Consider the following 20,464-nt stretch of genomic DNA (forward strand, 5'->3'; position numbering starts at 1 on the left):
TCTCACCTACATCGTCCACAAGGGACGACTCGGGAACTCAACTCCTACCTCGGGCAGCTCACCTTTCCCCCTATGCCCAGGGGAAAGGTATCAAGCCGTTTGACAGCTGATGCAGGCTGTCAGAACGGCTTTTACGCAGAAACAGGCGGGAGCAGCAAACAGCTGCGTCCAGCGAAGGCGCCTGCCACCGGAAGTCCCGTAAAACATTCAAAATACTTCATAAAATGTTCTGCATGTTCATACAATATGTAAGGCCATAATTTAATTTTGCTGTAAATGAGCAGTGTTCAATCTCTGGTTTCTTCCATGAAATGCACAGCTAGAAAATGACAGGTCACTCCTGGGTCATTAACCACCACATTTTGCTTCTTTCCTTGGCTTGTTCTATAAGTGGAACAAACCCAGTTCTTGATTTGGAATTATAACCAAACCACAGCTGGAAACTTCTATGGATTGTTAGCTATGCATGCCCACAAAGCAGCAGCAGGTAGCAAGTGACAGCATGCCCTAACATATGATTTATTGTGCCAAGTTATAGTTTGAGGTAGAGGTAAGACAGTCATTATTATATCACCTTTAAAACACTCCTATAAAATAGATGGTGATATTATTAGCCACATATTATAAATAAGAAAGCAAGTTTGAAAGAACTTCGTGGAAGAAATTAGATCTGAACTGGATTCCCCATTTGGTTTTTCAGTCATTCCAAAATATTACTTCTGCTTAAATAACTTCACTTGATCTAAACTAAATTCCTATTTTGTGCTTCAATAAAGGTTAGTGAATATCATGGCCACTGAAACATTCTAAAGTTGCTACTTTTAGGTCAATCTGTGTAATATTACCATTACGTTTAGGAAATAGATATTATACAGTGTAGCTTCTTGTTACTTGCAAAACAAATTATAATAAAGAAAACACATTTCTGAGTATAGGTAGTCCTCGACTTACAACAGTTCATTTAGTGATCATTTAAAGTTACAATGGCACTGAAGTGACTTATGACCATTTTTCACAGTCACAATAGTTGCAGCATTTCGATGTGATCAAAATTCAGATGCTTGGCAACTGGTTCATGTGATCACCTTTTGTCACGTTCTCACAAGCAAAGTCAATGGAGAAGCCAGATTCACTTAACGACCGGATTACTAACTTATCAACTGCAGGGATTCACTTACCAACTGTGGCAAGAAAGTTCATAAAATGGGGCAAAACTCACTTAACTAATGTCTCACTTAACAACAGAAATTTTGGACTCAATTGTGGTTATGAGTCGAGGACTACCTGTATTGTTTGTAGAAGCCAAATTAAATGTATACATCAATCTTCTTTGAATTGCATTTTAGATTTTGGACACACCCTACTTGCTTAATCGCCAGTGGAAAAACTATCTGTCTGGCATCATTCTGAAAAACCCAGATATTGATTTGACATTTGAACAGGTTTACAGGTAAATTTTCACTCTTTCCTGCTTCTGTTGTACAATTAGGTTTCTCTGAGATTGTGTGTATAGCTTCAGTCATCTGAAAATGATTGAAATTTCTTCCAAATTGCCTTCTGTACTCTCTGCATCATCTGCTCCTTCCCTCCATAACTGGAACAGCCAGGAACCACCTCTTCTTCCTGATTGTGGTGGGTAGAGAGGGCTCTTCTTTCCTTTTATCTATTTTCATAGCAATAAAGCATCCAAATGGATGATTGACCTTATCCCTCCCCCCCGCCACCCCTTTTTCAGGCTGACTGGCTGACTTCTTTTCTTCAGTTAAAACTGGGAAAATCCTCAAACACCTTTTCGATATTTTCCTCCACAATGGCTATCCCAAAATTTTCATAATATGATGCTTATCATCCAAACACTGACAAAACACAGCCAACCACAACAGAAAAACAAGTCCTGCCATACATCAAAGGAACATCCAAAATGGCTGCCAGAATATTGCAACCCCTAGAAATAATGATAGCTCACAAACCCACATTTACATTCAGAAAAGAACTATCTAAAGTCAAAGACAAAATACAGAATGAAGACAACAGCAACGTAGTATATAAAATCAATTGCAACAATTGTAACTAATTCTATGTGGGACAAACAGGAAGGCAATTGAAAACAAGTGTTCATGAACATCAACTAGCAGTTAAACAGCACGACCAAAAATCCCTGTTCTCAAACCACATCGATAATAAACAATACCAGTTCGATTGGGAAAGAACAAAAATCATTGGGCATGCCAACAACCGCCGGACACGTGAATTTATTAAAGCCTGGTATTCTACCAAAGGAGCAATTAACAAACATATTGATCTAGATCAGACATGTCAAACACAAGGCCCGCAGGCCGAATCCAGCCCGTGATTGGTCCATATTTGGCCCACTGGGTCGCCACAGAGATGGTGAGGGACTTGTCTCTGCCACCTCAGCCCCACCCAGCCCAGCCAGGCAGCCTCCCAGGCATGTGCACAGGAGGTGGTGAGCACGCAGGGGGTGACAATGTCTGGCAGCAGGGGCTCCGTAGCCTGCTGCAACCACTGGGTTGACCCTTGAAGCAGCAGGTGCAGCTGTGGCACTGGCAGCAGGTAGAGTCAGTGGGGGAGACATGTGATGTGGACTGCCAGACGCACCTACTTTGGCCCGTCTGTCTTTACTTGCGCTTGGAGACCAAGTCATTGCTGGTCATCTCAGCACCCTTGCAGGTCTTGCCCTTGGCCTGCACGTGGAGTGTGTACGCTGCCACTACTAAGGCCACCAGCAGCTCACACAGGTCCATTAGGCTGGCGCAGTCTGGAGCGGCAGGCCCACCCAGCACAAAGTAGGCGAAGTAGCTGGATAGTTAGCCCACGTAGAAGTGGTAGAGTATGCCCAGGCCCATCAGGCAAAAGACAGCCACCCCGAGTGGGGAAAGCCAGATCCCCATCAGCCCATGGCCACCCAGGCCCAGCAGAGAAAGAGGGGGAGGCCTGTGATCCTGGCTGGACCTGGGTGGCCATGATATCGATGGGGATCTAGCTTTCCCTGCTCGGGGTGGCTGTCTTTTGCCTGCTTGGCCTGGGTGTGCTCTACCACTTCTACTATGGTTTAATAGCCAGCTGCTTTGCCTCCTTAATGCTGGGCAAGCCTGCTGCTCCAGATGGCAGCAGTGATTGCCTAATGGACCCTCATGAACTGCTGGTGGCTTCAGTGATGGTGGCGGCTGCCCACAGCAGGGCTGAGGTGTGTCGGGTGTGCGAGGGAAACACACTCCATGTGCGGGCCAAGGGCAAGACTTGCAAGGGGGCCAAGGAGATGACCAGCGGCAATCTGCTCTCCAAACACAAGCAAAAACAGATGGGACTGAGTAGGGGCATCCAGCAGTCTGCATCATGTGCCTCCCCTGTGACTGCCTGCTGCCGGTGCCACTGCCGCACCTGCTGCTTGGACTGCCAGCCTGCTGTTGGCAGCAGGCTGCGGAGCGAGGCAAGGTGAGGCAGGGGGCGGGGGTGGCTGCTGGACACCATCGGCCCCCGCACACAGGGAGGCGAGCGTGTGGGGGCCAATGGTGTCTGTCAAGGTTAAATTGATTTGCAAACTCTTGTGGAATTCAGTCTCCAAAACAACATAAAGCAACAAATTCTACCTGGCATAATCCCTCTGCCATTTCTAAGATCCAGATTTACAGAAACCTTACGATTTCATTGATGACTTCCTTTTTAATTTAGCCATTGCCCTTTCAAATTTAGGTTTATATGTTGCAGTGCAATTGATTTAAGTTGGATGTTGTTGCCTTAAGTTGTATTTTCTTAATAAGAGAAGGACGGTCGGATTATCCTTGCTTTGAAGCAGAAGCTAAGTAAGGACTAAAATATCAGTTACTACTTCCATTTAATTTTTCATAAACCAAAAATTGTCAAGAATTCCATCAGTTGCTCAAGTCTTTGGGAGATAAGGTCTAATTCTACAGTTATACAGAAATATCTCATACTTAAATATCTTGAAAAAAAATAGTTGTGTTATTAATTAGCTTCCAAAGATTATTTGAAACTTCCAAATCTTTAGGTACTTTGGATGAATTGTCTAATTTTGCATTTTGAATAGCAGAGCCATCACAAATTGTCTAAATAATTCTCGACTTAAAATGTGCTTGTGAGGTAAGGTAGGAAGGGTTTGGTTAGCAATTTGGGAATTGTATAAGCTGCCCAGTTGTTAGAATCGGTAGACTTAATAAATATAATGAAATAAGTAATCTTTCTAATCCTTTGAATTCAGACTGATACTGTATTCAAATGGCTCAGTTAAATAGATTTTTGATGAAAAATATTAGGATCTAAAACTGGAAACAAACTCTTGATTTATCCTTTTTCTATATATCTTTTTAGTGACTGCAAGGACAATAAAGGCATTTATGCTACACTCCACTTGGAAAACCTGTTCAGTATCAATAAAATTCTAAACATTAGCATGGTGAGTTTAACAGGTTGTGAATATTTCAGTACTTTACTATGCAATCTTTTGCATTTTGTTCTATTTTGAATTTTTCTAGAAAATATGATTTACAAGAAGTAAGCCGTTTATGCATCATAGTGGTTGAAACTCTGGCCCAAATTTGAATTTTTACCATTGTTGTAGAGTGGCACTCTGAGATATTGCATTTGTCCTTCAGCCTCTGTTATTCATTCTGTCCCTGGCAGCTTGTCTGTGTTTAAAGTGTTTGGGATCCTCCTTCAGCTCAGTTTTGCTTCAAGCTGGTTCCTTTCACAGGATGAACTGTGTGTTTTCATTTAATATTACAGGATTTGAATTACAATATTTACAAAGCATCTCTGATGCCAAGTTTCTCCAGGCAGAGTCAAACATTAAAAATAGTACAATAGAAAATGATCTAAGATACTTCAAATGAAATAATAGAATCAAATAATGTCCAAGCATAGTCTATAGCATCCTAGGATGCCAGTGTGCCAGACTGAATTAAAAATATTTTCCCATATGCCAAAATTAGTACATGCCAAATGCTTAGAAGTGGAGAAGAGGGCAAGTTTTCATAGAAGGGGCACCAGAACAGAAAAGGCTGTTTGGGTTCCAAGGATGTGGCCCAATCTAGAGGGATTTATTGCAGCCATTAGGTGGCTTGACATAGAAAAGGGATTCTTTGAGGTATTCTGATCCAGTTGTTTAGCCTTGCAGATTTAGAACATAGAGCATAGAATAATAACTTGGAAGAGACCTTGGAGGACTTTTAATCCATCCCTCTACTCAGGCAAGAGATCCTATACCATTCTGGACAAATGGCTGTCCAATTTCTTTCTGAAAACCTCCAGTGATGGAGCACCCACAACTTCTGGAAGCAAGTTGTTCCATTGATTAATTGTTTTCGCTGACAAGAAATTTCTCCTTAATTCTAGGTTGGATCTCTCTAATATTATTCCTTGTCCTGCCCTCAGGTGCTTTGGAGAATACATCAATTCCCTTTTCTTTGTGACAGCTCCTCAAATATTGGAAGACTGCTATCATGTCATCCCTAGTCCTTCTCTTCATTAGACTAGAGATACCCAGTTCTCCCAACCATTCATCATATGTTTTAGCCTCCAGCCCCTTGTCATCTTCATTGCTCTTCTCTGCATTCTTTCTTATTTCAACATCTTTTTTATATTGTGATGACCAGAATTGGATGCAATTTTTCAAGTGTGGTTTAGTAAAGATGAAACCTCCTTTGAATTGAATTCAGTTTCCGGTGGCTTCACAGATATGTTGATAATGTTTTGGAAGGAGTAATCAGAAAGAAGTTTGCCATTCCTTTCAGCTAGAACAAGGGTACCCAACCTCCGGACTGTGGCCCAGTAGTGAAGCACGTGCTGCTCCATTTGCATGAGAGGCAGGCGCTCACATATAAAGCTCCATTTATGCTTGTGGCATGCACTCATGCGAGAAGCTCCATTTGCGCAAGCAGTGAGTGCTCACACTCGCATGGGAAGTTCGTGCCCACTGCTTGTGTGAAATCATCCCCTCTTCCCCACCCGCCAGTCTGCGAAGCTGAGATCCCTGACCTAGAATTTGTTTCTCAACTTTGCCAGCTGGAAGATAGATGGATAGAGGATTCTGGAAGTTGAAGTCTACTCAGGCCTGGAGAAGGCCTGGAGACTAAAACATATGAAGAATGGCTACAGGACTTGGGTTTGACTAGTCTAAAGAAAAGAAGAAATAGTGGTGGCATGATAGCAATGTTCCAGTATCTGAGGGGCTGCCACAAAGAAGAGGGCATCAAACTATTCTCCAAAGCACCAGAGGGCAGGAGAAGAAACAACGGTTGGAAACTGATCAAAGAGAGAAGCAACTTGGAATTAAGGAGAAACTTCCTAACAGTGAGGACAATTAACCCGTGGAACAGCCTGCCTTCAGAAATCGTATGTGCTCCATCACTGGAGGTTTTTAAGAAGAGACTGGACAGTCACTTGTCTGAAATGGTATAGGTTCTCCTGCTGAGTGAGGGGCTGGACTAGAAGACCTCCAAGGTCCCTTCCAGCTTCTATTCTATTCTATTCTATTCTATTCTATTCTATTCTATTCTATTCTATTCTATTCTATTCTATTCTATTCTATTTTATTCTACTCTACTCTACTCTACTCTACTCTACTCTACTCTACTCTACTCTACTCTACTCTACTCTACTCTACTCTACTCTACTCTACTCTACTCTACTCTACTCTACTCTACTCATCTTCCAGTTGACGAAGTTGAGAAACACTGTTTTGAATATTGTTTTGATTTCCCCTCTGGAATTTCCTGATTGTTCCTTGTCCAAATTCTAATCAGGTGTCAACCGTCTCACTCAGTCATCTAGCAAAAGACTCCTGGCCATTTGTTTCTGCCAAGAGTATACTTTACTGAAGCTTAAGTGATTACAGAAGTAGCATAAGCTGAATCTGAGATTTTCCCATGCAAACAATACAAAGTAAAATTTCCTCCGCCCCCCCCCCCCCAGGACATCCCCTGGTTATCTGTAAATGTCCAATTAGGTGCTGGTATATTGTTTAGGAAACAGATTCTCAGTTCCCAACTCTGCATATCAACAGCTGACCTTGGCAGGCTGAAGCTTCTCACAAGGCTCAACTAGACTGGGCTTCCATTCCCCCCTTTTTTTCCCTTACATTCCAATCTTTCCCTCCCCCCACTAATATCAGGCTATCCACTCAAGAAGCTTGTATAGGAGAGATGCTTGACATGCTGCCCCTCCAGAAACAAGTCTAGTCCTACAAAACAAAATACAGTAATAGTTAGTAGCACATCATATACAGATGGGTCATTTGGATTTGTTAGGGTACTTAGCATGGAATTGGTGGGTAAGGCAGGGGCCTCAACCCACTCAATGTCAGAGGGGGAAAAGTCCTTCCATAAAATTAAGTATTGCAACTTTCCCTAATAGTAGCGAGACTCAAGGATTTCCTTACCTCGAAATGTTGTTCTCTTTCTATTAGGATGGGAGGGGATGGTGACTTCATGGCAGGATGCCAAGGATAGGTCAGTGACAGGTTTCAGATGACTACAATGGAAAACTGGGTGGATGTGATTAAGATTCTTAGACAATTTCAATTCAACTGTCACTGGGTGTCATGGTTCCGATAGATGAGACCAAAAGAAATAAGAACTCTAAGGCATTTGTTTTCCTTAAAGAACAATTTTAATGGCTACATAATATCAGCATGAACAAAAGTGAAACCAAGACTGGAAGTCCCCCCCCCCCCAAAGGTTACAAGGTAAAAGTTAAATTCCCCACCCACTAATTATGTTTTAAATCATATTCTCCAATTAACACGGGTTCTCTAACGGTAATTCTAGCCCACCAAACACTTGAGCGATTTGACCTTGGTTCCCATAAGAAAGTTATTGTTTTGTCTGGAACAGAAGAATACATTTTCCCTTCCCCCAAAGTTGGGATAAGCCAAAAAACGAAGAAGAAAGATGGCTGTGACCAAAAGTAGTTTTGTAGGTTTGACACTGTGTTTATGTCCCTAGTAATGGGGAATGGCCCTACATATATGGGACCAAGTTTTTTGCAGGGTTGCTGTGACTGCATAAATTTTATAGAAAGGTAAACTTTAACTCCTACTTCTTTCGAGCTCTCGTCTTATTGGCTTGTCTCTTCTACTTGTCCCACGCCTCATCCAGTGCTTTGTGGACCATGGGCCAAGTGTTTTGCAGGGTTTGAATCCAATCAGTTAACAATACCAGTTGAGGGGTGTGTTGAAGGAATTCTGGCATTGGGACAAAGTCCAGGCCAGTAGGTACTCGGAAGGGTGTGAATCCAATACTACTGTGTACTGAATTATTGTAGGCAACCTCAGCAAATGGTAAGAGTTCAATCCAGTTGTCTTGCTGGTAGTTCACATAATAGCGAAAGTATTACTCCAACATGCCATTAGCATGTTCACAGCCTCCATTTGTCTGGAGGTAGTGGGCAGAGCTTAAGCCCTGGGAAGTGCCTAATAAATAACTCTTGTCAAAAGCTTGAAGTAAATTGGACACCACAATCCAAGATTATGCACTCAAGCACTCCATGCAACCGATACATGTTGCACTAGAGCTAATATGGATGGGATCTTAGGGAAAGCCACGAAATGGGCCTTTCTGGAGAAAAGGTCCATGATAACCCAAATCACTGTGTTTTCTGAGCTTTCTGACAATTCCACAATAAAGCCCATTGATATTTCTCTCCATGGAGCTGTGGGACTGGTGCTGGGTTGCAGCAACTCTGGGTCTTGCCAGGATGTCTTTTGGCTGAGGCACAGACCGGGCAACTGGCTATCTAACTCTCAATGTCTCTTTTCATGCATGGCCACCAGAACTGGCATTTCTTTTTTTTTTGTGTGTAAACTTTTTATTAATTTTCTAATATTACAATTATATCTTTGAAAAACAGCATGGCAGCTGAGTTACAATAACTCAATTACATACAGATATTATTAATACAAGTCTCCAACTATTTCAGCCAATAGTTCCTCTCTTTTTCCCTTAATATATACTGTCTCTTATTAGTATACTTCTTATTCTATCAATGATACAAAATAACTTTCTTACATTTATCAATAACTTTTAGTTTATGTATGTCTTAATTGTTTTAACATTCCATCTTTTAGACCATCAGTAATCTAGTAAATTTTCTCAGTTTTAATTTTCCATTAATATTTAAGTTTAACATTTAATATTTATCATTTCCAAGTTTTAAATGACTCCAATTCTCTTTGTCACAATTCCTCACAACATCTGGTGTTCAGGATACATATCTTATCTATCTCAGTTCTACATCAACAAATTGATAATTCAATATACCGTAGTATTCTTATTTTCATATACTGTAGTTTCCAAATATCTTAAATTCAGTAACCAAAATTTCTTCCATTTCAACAATTAGTACTTCCTCTCTCATATATATTTTCTCATATTTAAGCTGATAATTTTCATTCTTACCACTACATCAAAACATATTTACTTACATTTCATCAATAAATTGTAGCACATATATATCTATCTTAATTTCCTTTATCTAAACTTTATAAGCAATTCAATATTCAAATTTGACTGTTAACATTTATAATTCTAGGTTTTAAATAACCAAAGTTTTTCTGTTCTTCAATTCATAACAGTATCTTATATTCAAAACACACATCTTATCTACTTGAATATTTTCTATATTCTATTTTAAATCTCATAAGTAGGTCAAGACCCCATTCTTCTTCAGTCTTATTCTAGCTTTCTTTCTTTGCCAGATCATCTTCCATATCTGTGTTTCTAAGTCATGAAACAGTTCACCATGTATTATTACATATATTGTGTGATGTTGAAAAGACCATCCGGTTGCCATTTTTTTGAGAAATCTAGCAAGTCTGGCAAATCTAGCAGGTTGTCTCTTTATTTTCCCCTCTCGATGTAGTTGTCCTGAACTATTTATCTTTTCTTCCATTTGTTCCTCTTCTTGATCCTCAGATTCCTTCTGATTTATATAGCAGGCTTTTTCCTCCATCCATATTGTCAGATTTTTTTCTGAATTTTCCATTGTCTGTACTTGTTGGGCAGTTAAATCTTCTGTCATAATATTTAATTGTTCCACTTTTTCTGTAGTATTCTGTATAGTTGATTTTTTAGTTATAATCAAAGTCTGAATTTGCATATCTGAACCGCTTTCTCGTTTTTCTCTGTAAGCTCTCATTTCATTACCAGCTATAAGAAGGATTTGATAAGTTGCCTTTAGCGTATCAAGAATTTGGGTCAGATTTTCCTCCATATGAAAAGTCTGTTCCTGGTCTTCTTCCATAATGGTGAATTAAATTAGGAACTTTTACAGTTTTTTTTTCTTTTCAATAGATAAAAAATACAGCTAAGTCTCTCACAGCTGGTGTTCAAGGTTGCATAAATCTTATCTTATTTTCTAGGCCAGTAATGGCGAACCTTTTAGAGACTCAGTGCCCAAATTGCAACCCCAAACCCACTTATTTATCACCGGGTGCCAGGTGGGCGTGGCCACAGTGGTCATGGCAGACTGGGTGGGTGGGGCCAGGGCGGCGGGGGCCAGTCCCTCACCATCTCCGGGGCATGGCACGCGTGCCCACAGAGAGGGCTCGGAGTGCCACTTCTGGCACACGTGCCATAGGTTCGCCACCACTGTTCTAGGCTCTCAGCCAAGCCTCTTGAAGAATAACAGATTGCAATTTCAGATTTAGCCACAAGGTGTCACCCCACTGTTTAAAAATTTCCTTTAAGTCTCAAAGTTATTTTAATCCTTCAGTTTTCCTTCTATTTTATGAGGGAAAACCCAGATCTTCAATAAAAATAGAAAGTAAAAAGATAGATAATAGAAAATTCTTTTAGTCCACAAATTTTAGGAAATAAAATTTTAACTGGGGTCCAATTATTTTTCCAACGTTTTAAGCTCCCCTGGATAGTCAGTTGCCGCTGTTTCTGGAGGGAGGGCTAAAATCCCCCTTCCCTCTCCACAGGGGGGAAAGTACTTTAGCAGTCTCTTCCACGCTGCTTTAATGTTGCCTGATGGTAAGTGTGACTTCGGCTGTCTACAGCCTAGTGACGAGTCATATTGCTGTGGCCGGTCTTTCGTCTGCTGGTTCAGAGGGAAAGCCGGCTCTAATGGGAGAGCTACCACTCTCCCGCGATCCAGCAAGAGCCCCTCCTTGCTGGTTGCCTCTACGGGGTGACTTTTTGACCCTTTTAGGGCCCCCCACTGATGTGAAACTGGAAAAGGAAGACGGAGCTCATCTTCCAGTCGTCCATGATGGCCGCGTTGGTAAACCGGAAGTCCAGAACTGGCATTTCACAAGGTGGAGAGTTTTAATGAATCCAAAATGCCCTGGGGTCTTAGTGCTGTGTCTGCGTTGCAGCATCAGGGTTCACTGGCTTGCAGGTACACACAATCTACACACCATCCACGCTAGTTCTCCCTTAGTGAAAGTTCTTCCTTATGTAGTTGGAACCATTCATCCTTTGCAAGAGCCCCTTTCAACACTTGGGCTACATCCCCAGCTACCTGTTCTTTGTGGATTTTTTGTTGCCTTGTTAGGGCTGATGTGGCTATTTGTTTAGAAGGGATGATGAAATTGACAACTTCCTCTTTGGCACTGCTATACTGGGACATCTGGGACAGGGCATCCACCAGGAATTTTTTTTCCCCAGGCAGGTAGTGGAGGGTAAAATTGAACCAGTTGAAATATTAAACCCACCTGACTTGTTTTGATGATAGTTTTCTGGGAGCTTTAAGCGCCTCCAAGTTCTTGTGGTCAGTCCTCTGCTGACTCTGCTGCCCTCTAGGAATTGCCTCCATATGAGGAGGGCCCAACAGACTGTGTATGTTTCTTTCTCCCAGACGGCTTTGAGGTTTGGTGCCTCTTCGATGCAGTTTTTCATTGCACTCTCACAGTCCATCGTTGATCAGCCAGTTCATTCTGGATTGACACCTCTAACTTCTATCATCCTGTCATTCCCTCCCTTCCTCCCCCTGTCCATTCCTTACTTCCCCATGCTCCTCCCCCTCTCTATGTTTTATGGCAGGATGCCATGAAGTGAAGTGTGCCAAAGATGGCAGACCTGACATTCTGCCCCTCTTGAAAAAAAGGGCATCAGTCCTGTAGGAGAAAGGAGAAAAAAGAGATGCAATGCTATGTAGTGCTATGCACTGCATTATTGTAAGACACTTCTGCGAAAGGAAGGAGGCCAGCCCAGTTATCTTGTTGGTAGTTAATATAACATCTCAGGTATTGTTCTAAGACTTTATTCATGCATTCCCCCCCCCCCCAATCCATCTGGAGATGATGGGAGGAACTGAGTCCTTGGGTGGTGCCAAGCAATTTTAGGAATTCTTGCCAAAATTGTGAAGTGAATTGAACTGAGATAATTCACTCTGGGGATCCATGAAATCTATAAATATGTTGCATGAAGAGTTTTGCTACAATACATGCTGAGGGAATTTGGGGGCAAAGCACAAAGTGCATATGTTTAGAGAAGAGGTAGTTATCACCAAAATTACTGTGTTTCCTGAACTTTCTGGTAAAGTCCATGGAGTTTTTTCCCAGGGCACTTGAGGTTTTGCCACAGGTTGAAGGAGACCTAGGTTTTACTGGACATCTCTTGGCTAATGAACATATAGGGTAGCTGGCCACATAGGTGTCAATATCCTTTTTTAGAGATGGCCATCAGAATTAGCATTTCACTAGGTGTAGGGTTTTTATGAGGCCAAAATGCCCTACATTTTTAGAGTCGTGGCTTCTTTGGAGGATCAGGATGTTTGCTCTCTGGAATATACAACTTGGCTCCTACCCACACTAAGCTACCTGGTATGGTGCATTCTGTTTTGTAGGTTCTAAACCATTTGTCTTTCTCTAATGCCGCTTTTAGTGTTGTCAGTAGCTTGTCTGGCATCAGGAGGTGGTTTTTGCCTGTGTCCTGGTGATGGCTGGGGCTGTTGAAAGGAAATGAGTGGGCTAATAACTTCAACTTTGGATCTATTGTATTGGAGTAGCTATGAGAGGGCATCAGCTAAAAGTCCCCCCCTCCCAGAAGATATCATAGTGTGAAATTGAAGTGATTGAAGTATTGAGTCTGATGGATCTGTTTTGGAGATAGCTTTCTAGGAGTTTTTAAGGCTTCTAGATTTTTGTGGGTGACTCACACCTTGAAAGGGGCTTTTTCCCCCTCTAAAAAGTGCTTCCATGTTAGGAGCACTGCATATGCCTCTTTTCTCCAAACCACCCATCTCAGTTCTGCATTGGATAGTTTTTTGGAGGTGTAAGCGGACAGCTGTAAAACTTCCTGGTCATTTTTCAAGAGTAGTACAGAACAACTGCTACGTCACTGGCATCAGCCTGAATGATAAATGAGACATTTGGGTTTTAGCATGGGTTCAGCTGCGAATAGGCATTTGAGTTTCTTGAATGCTGCTTGGCATTCTATTGTCCACTTTCGGGATTGACTGGATTTTGGTTTCCCCTCCCATTTTGTTTTTAATAGGTTGATGATGTGCAGAGCTATTTGAGCGAACGAGATGAACTGCCAGTAAAAATTTGCAAATCCCAGGAAGCTTTGAAGTTGTTTTTAAGTGCACAATGGTGGCCATTCTAGTACTGCCTATACCTTTTCAGGATCCATCTCCACTCCCTTGTGGGAGATGTGATAACCTAAATAGTTTATCTTCCACTTGCAGAATTCGCATTTGGAAAGTTTGGCATATAGTCGAATGGCCTGAAGTTTCTTTAGCACTGCCCTAATTAGCTTCATGATTTTGGTGTAAATAAGAATGTTGTTTAGGTAGACTAAGACCCCTTTATACAGGTGCTGATGCAGGATCTTTTTAATTAATTGCATGAAGATGGTAGGGTTACCCTGCCGTCCAAAAGGGAATACACAAAACTGAAAACATCCCAGAGGGCAATTGAAAGTGGTTGTCATGTGTCTGACTAATGAAACACTTCAAAGAACTTTCAGGCATGGTTTAACCTAAAAAGCCTTTATTAGTGTAGAGGAGTATCAGCACGGCATATGGAGAATGCCAAGATCTGAATTTCCCTTCCTTTGCACATAACATTCCAGGCATTTCCCCTCCCTTATTTTGGGGTCATGATTCACATCTTCCAATTAACCTGGAGGGCAAAGATTCACTTCTGTTCCCTTCCGTGGGCTTTTTTCTCCTCTCTCATTCTCATCTGAATTAACTCTAAAAGTACCAGACAGTTCTGCATATTTTGTCAAAGCAAGAATATTCAATATTAGCAGCATTGACATCCGGCCCCCCTTACAAAAAGGACAGATCCTGTAATGTAAACAAAAGCATATGTTAATGACTAGTTCTCGGTTTGTTGGAGTATTTCGCATGAAACCTTTTGACGAGCCTGTCAGCTTTCACCTCACTGGATTTCACCCAGGTGGCTTCAGACAATGGGTATCCCTTCCATTGTACTAGGTACTGCAATTTCCCTTTAAAAATTCTAGAGTCAAGAATACGTTTCACTTCATAGTGGGTCTGTCCCGCAACTACGAGGGGCCCAGGTGCCTTCTTTGGGGGAGGTCTTAAAGTGAAGCCCCGATAAGGTTTCAACAAGCTGCAATGGAAGACTGGGTGAATTCTCCCTAAAAGTCTAGGGAGTTTTAGTTCTACGGTGACCGGATTAATGATCCTTACTATGGGGAAAGGCCCCAAGAATTTTGGTCCCAATTTCTTGCTGGGCAATTTGAGGCGTAAATATTTAGTTGACAAATAAACCTTTCCCCCAACTTGGAATGTTCTTTGGAGAGCCCTCTTTCTATCAGCCTGCTTTTTATAGGTTTCAAAAGTCTTTTTTAAAGCAGTTTTTGTGTTTCTCCAAACTTCTTCCCACCAGATAAATGGCTTCCATTTATCCAACCAGGCTAGTCCTAGGATCACAGTCTCAGTCATTTTTGGAGCCACTAGGAAGCGAATAAACTCCCAGTGTGCACCTATTTCTAGGCGTAAGGGCTCAGTTACTTGTGTGACAAGAGTCCCTCTCATCAGGGAGCCATCGGCTTGCTCAAACCTCACAGGTTTGGAAAGCTGTTTTGCCCGTATGCCCATTTTCATGGCAAACAGCAGACTAATAATGCAGCGGGTGCATCCAGAACCAATTAGCACATTTAAGTCCATTTGTGCCCCAGACGTAGGGATTATAATTTTGGCGGCCAGTGAAAAAGGCGGGATTTGTCAACTCACCATCGGGTTGTTCTCTCCTTCATCGTCGCTTTCAAAGGAGGGTAGAGCAGGGGCGGGTCCACCCGGAGTCCTTGTGTCCTCCTGTGTGTGTGGTGTAATCTGGGCAACAGGTTCTTGTATGACCTGGTTGGATTTTTCTCTTGTTAGCCGCTGAGCAGGTTTCCTTCTTGTCGCTGGTTCCGGTCTGCTCTGCAGTCGGGGGTAGGGGACTGGACAGGTTGCTGCTTGATGTCCCTCTTGTCCACACCGAAAACACTTATTTGACGGGCCTGCAGGTGGTCTGGGTCTCTCAGCCATCACAGTAGTTGGAGGTTTTCATGGGGTGATTGCTGTCCGGGTTGCTCTGGTGGCTGCTTGGATTCAGGTGGGGGAGGCTTCTTATAGCGAGCGAGCTGAATGTCTAGCTTCACTGCTGCCTGGTACCATTCTTGCAGCTGATCAGATACAGCTCGATAGATGCAGGCCTGAGAGGTGATTGTCTAATCTCTCAAAGAAGTGATGGATTAGGGATTGTTCAGGCCATCCCTCTATTCGACCTGCTATCTTGCGAAACTCCCACACGTACTCCAGGGCAGGCCTTCTGGCTTGTTTTACTTTGTGGATCTGTTCTCTTGCTTTAAGACAAATAGATGGGTCCTCAAATCTTTCCCTCAGCCCTAGGAGGAAGAGGTGGGGGGTCCTCCAATTCGAGGGCTTGCTCATTATATAAATTGTTCAGCCATTCAGATGCTTCTCCCTCTAGACTGGACGCAATCACAATGACCATGGCCCCCGGGTCCAGGTAGAGATAGGCCCAGCAATTCAAATGAGAACGCACTTGGTTGAGGAAAAAAACCAGCTTCTCTGGGTCCCCATCGAAGGTTGCTCTGAAAAGTGGTGCAATTATAGGCTGTTGGGGCCCCCACTGTGGCTGTTGCTGGTGGCCCCATCCTGGCTGCAGATTTATGCCCAGAGGTTGCACGTTCGGGGGCTATGGCCAATCTCCCTGCTATGGTCGGTCTCCCACCAGCTGCTGATCTCCTGGCTTCTGCACCACCCCAAGCTGTTGCAAGGTCTCTATTAGCTGTGGGAAGCTCAGAAATAGCTCACCATCCATCTGCTGGGGAACCCAATCTAGCCATTGCTGCAGATGCCTCAGACTGGATTTCCCTCTCTCTTCAGGGTTGGGGTCCCAGGCAGGGGAAGACAGGATCTGACAGGCTTTCTGATGTGCAATTGGAGGGGTATAAGCTCCTCTCTCCAGGAATTGATTTCTGCTTTTCACTTCTGGGTTTTGAAATCTTTCCAGTGACTCACCCAAAACTTCGTTATCTCTCCATTCTGCTTTTGAAGTCTTTGCTCCCAGCTGGGAGATCTGCCAGAGTTCTTTCTCCCCCGGCTGGCTGGCTGCCGCTCCACTCCCTGGGGAAGCTGCTGCTGCTGAGGTGCTGGCCTCAAGCCATCTTTCTCCTTCCATAATGAGATCTTCCCCGAATCTTTGTCAGTCTATCCCCTTTAGATTAGGAATAGTGACCGAGGTCCGGGACCTCTTAATTGGTTTAAAAAATTTGTAGATCTTGGCATGATGTCATGTGTCTGACTAATGAAACACTTCAAAGAACTTTCAGGCATGGTTTAACCTAAAAAGCCTTTATTAGTGTAGAGGAGTATCAGCACGGCATGGAGAATGCCAAGATCTGAATTTCCCTTCCTTTGCACATAACATTCCAGGCATTTCCCCTCCCCTATTTTGGGGTCATGATTCACATCTTCCAATTAACCTGGAGGGCAAAGATTCACTTCTGTTCCCTTCCGTGGGCTTTTCTCTCCTCTCTCATTCTCATCTGAATTAACTCTAAAAGTACCAGACAGTTCTGCATATTTTGTCAAAGCAAGAATATTCAATATTAGCAGCGTTGACAGTGGTTTTCCATTCATCCCCCTCTTTAATCTGTACTCAGTAGTACGCCTCTCGTAAATCTAATTTAGTGAAGATCTTCCCCTTTGATAAGTGGGCCAGCATGTCTTTCATTAATGGCAGGGGATAGATGTTCTCCACACAAATAGCATTTAACCAATGATAGTCCATGCTAGGCAGAATGACCCATTCTTCTTTTTCTGGAATAGCACCAGGGCAGCCATCCATGATCTGGTTGGCTGGATAAACCCCCACTGCAAACTCTTATCTATAAAGGACTGGAGCTCATCCTTTGGAGTTATGGAGTATAATTTAGGTTTGGCTCCCAGCAATATCTCTATACAGCAGTTGGGGGGCAGTTAGGGGAGAATGCATATGAGTCCTTTTCACTGAAAACATCTTGTAAGTCTCAGTACTCCTTGGGGATCGGGGGTCTGCCTTGGTTACTTTCCCGCCAAGTGGTATGGGGCTGTGCTTGGATGGTTTCCTTTTGGGCTCTCCCTCAGTTGCCTTTTGTTGAGTTTTTAATATCTGCCTCTTCCAATTCATGTAAGGGTTCCATTTCAGGAGTCATGCCAGATCCAGTCTGAGGAGTCTATTCATACTTGGTGCCACAATAAATCTGAGAGTTTCCTCATGGGGCCCCATTTTCATCTCTATCGGTTCAATGAGAAATGTCATGGTGCCTCTCCCCCCATTGCAACATCCAATTGGCAGAAAGCCATGGGCACCTTAAGTTCCCTGAGTCATAGACCCAGTTTCTCCACTAAGCCAAGTGTGATGACCCAGGGCACGGCACAGAGGCAACACAGTCCACTGGCAGTTCAAACTGCCCCTTTATTGCTCCAAATGTTGCCCAAATGCTCCCACGTTCCTGGCAAGTCCCAGAACAAGTAACGATACACACACACACACACAGAGAGAGAGAGAGAGAGAGAGAGAGAGAGAGAGAGAGAGAGAGAGAGAGAGAGAGAGAGAGAGAGAGAGAGAGAGAGAGAGAGAGAGAGAGAGAGAGAGAGACGTTCAGCAGCCTCTGGCTGCAAGTAGTTTCAAAGGTTTTTTTAGATTAGAACAGCAATTTATTTAAGGCCAAGTAGATAACAAAGAAAGGAACATACATCCAAATCTAACAAGTCTGTGGAAATACAAGCTTCCCTGAGTAGTTTCAGAAGAGAAGCCAAAATTCAAACTGAAATTTGGAGCACCAAATCAAGGTTGTCAGCCAGTCCAATGGTCAGAGTTTCAGGGTTTACAAGTTTAAATAACAACACAAAACAAGAGATCAGAGAGTTGTTTCCAATGTCAGCAATGGCACACAAACCTCCAATAATTCAGCATTTGTTCCCAACAAATGCCCCTCCCCATAGCATCTCCTTAAGTCTCAGTCCCCAGGTGTGCCTTGTGGAGAGGGGCGGGGTGCTCTCTTCCTGAGTAGTCGGGCCTGCCTGCATTGTTTCCTCCTTCTCTCCACTCTCCATGCTCTAGGATCAGGAGGGGATGGCCCTTGCTCATTGCCTGAGCTCTGTCTCTCATGTTCATCCTGCCCCTGTTCTTCCCTGCCTTCAAGCTGTCCCAATCCTGAAAGGTCCTGGCCTGCCTCGGCCTGCTCCTCCCCATATTCGTCCGAAGCCAACGGCGCCTCCCCCTCTATCTCTGTTGGCTCCAGTTCCAGCTCATCTTCCTCAGCAGATTCAGGCTTCAATGGAGGCATGACACTATTCCCCCCTGCAGGCCCCCCTCCCCCAGGACCATGCATACTGGGATGTTGCGGGAACTGGGTATGAAAGTCGTGGACCAGATATGGGGCATGGACGTTGGCGGCATCAACCCAGGTGAAGTTCTCTGGTCCATAACCTTTCCACACCTCAAGGTACTGAAACCAACCTCCAGGATGAAGGGGGTCCTGAATTGCATGACAATCTATTCATGAAGCAACTGAGGGGTCAGTTTGAAGATAAATCCTGGGTCCTGCTGACCGAGAAAGAAATCCACTGCCTGAAGCAAAGAGGTCACCCCGCAAAGGAGTATGTCTGTGAATTCAGGAGAGTTGCCTAGTTGGCTGGGGCAGTGACCAGAATGGTCACTGATCAACTACTTCAAGCTGGGGCTAGATTGCGACTTGCTTCAAGCCTGCATCATTCGAGGTTTTCCTAACCTGCTACGTGAGTGGTACCGTATGGCAGTGGTGCTGTACATTGAGCTGAATTGCCCCCAAAATCTAGCACTGCTGAACCCAAGCCACTGCGCGTCCAAGAAAAACACCTCTATGGCCGATGTCATCAAGCCTCTGTAGCCACCAGCATCCCCCAAGCACCAACCAAGGTTCCAATCAAGTGCTACCGGTGCGGTCAGATGGGTCACCATGCTGTAGAGTACCCAGCTCCTCACCCTCAACTCAGGAGTGTACCAGTCACTGCCGTGAAACCGCGAAGAGATCCCAGAGGAGGAAGAGAAAAAACTAACTGGGCATGTCAAGGCCTGGGTGTCAAAGCCTCCCCTACCACCGAGCTTGAAGCCAAACCCCAATCTGAGCCACAGCAGATGCTGGCACTGTACGACAGTGATGAGGAAGGCAAGGAGGACCCCATGGTGAGTCAGCCCATTCCCTCTTTTGCCATTCCCACCAGGCTAATAGTGCCCAAAACAGGGGCTCATATGAATTTGAACGTCCTAATAGACTTGGGTTGTACTCAGTGCTTAATTAACTTATTCACTGTGCTCAGACTGGGAATCTGAGCCAAGCTATTGCCTCTGCCCATGAGGTTTGAGCAGGCCAATGGGTCCTTCATTGGAGGTACCCCTGCTATGCACCTAATTGAACCTGTGCATTTGGAAATGGGTCAGTATTGGGAAATCATCCATTTTGTGTTGGTTCCGAAGATGACCAAAGCAATAATTTTGGGGCTAGCATGGTTGAATAAATGGCATCCTAACATCTGGTGGGAGGAGGGAATGCAGAAATTAAGACTGGGGACAGGACCCCTCCCACCTGACACTGACAATAAAACAAAGACATTGGCCATCAGCAAGATGCAAAGGGAGCCCCATGAAACCCTACAGACTGTAGCCGAAAAGCTGCCAGGGATTCAGCTTGTCCCCACTGAGTACCGTGATTTGGCAGAAGCATTTAGTGAGAAGAAATGTGACGTCCTCCCCCCCCACTGGGCTATGGCTATGTACATCCCTAAACTAAGGATGTACGCTATGACGCCCAGAGAGATGAAAGAACTGAGAGAGTACATTGATAAAAACTTAGCTCAGGGTTTCATTCAGCCAGCCAAATCACCTGTGGCTGCTCCCATGCTTTTTAAAGAAAAAAAAGATGGGTCTCTTAGATTATGCGTGGATTTTAAATATCTCAATGCTGTCAACATG

The 20,464-nt window shown here is 43.7% G+C and overlaps 1 protein-coding gene across 1 annotated transcript in view; it reads left to right on the forward strand.

Moving 5' to 3' along the window:
• PROM1 (prominin 1) overlaps nucleotides 1–20,464 on the forward strand; it is a 185,930-nt gene that overhangs the window by 140,019 nt on the left and 25,447 nt on the right. The window contains exons 16-17 of the mRNA XM_015821550.1: nucleotides 1,347–1,450; nucleotides 4,351–4,435. Of these exons, the coding sequence (XP_015677036.1) occupies nucleotides 1,347–1,450; nucleotides 4,351–4,435 (189 nt within the window). The remainder of the gene's footprint in view (nucleotides 1–1,346; nucleotides 1,451–4,350; nucleotides 4,436–20,464) is intronic.

This window comes from Protobothrops mucrosquamatus, unplaced genomic scaffold, assembly GCF_001527695.2.
Source record: "Protobothrops mucrosquamatus isolate PMUCROS unplaced genomic scaffold, P.Mucros_1.0 scaffold1347, whole genome shotgun sequence".
In the NCBI taxonomy this organism is placed as follows: Eukaryota; Metazoa; Chordata; class Lepidosauria; order Squamata; family Viperidae; genus Protobothrops; species Protobothrops mucrosquamatus.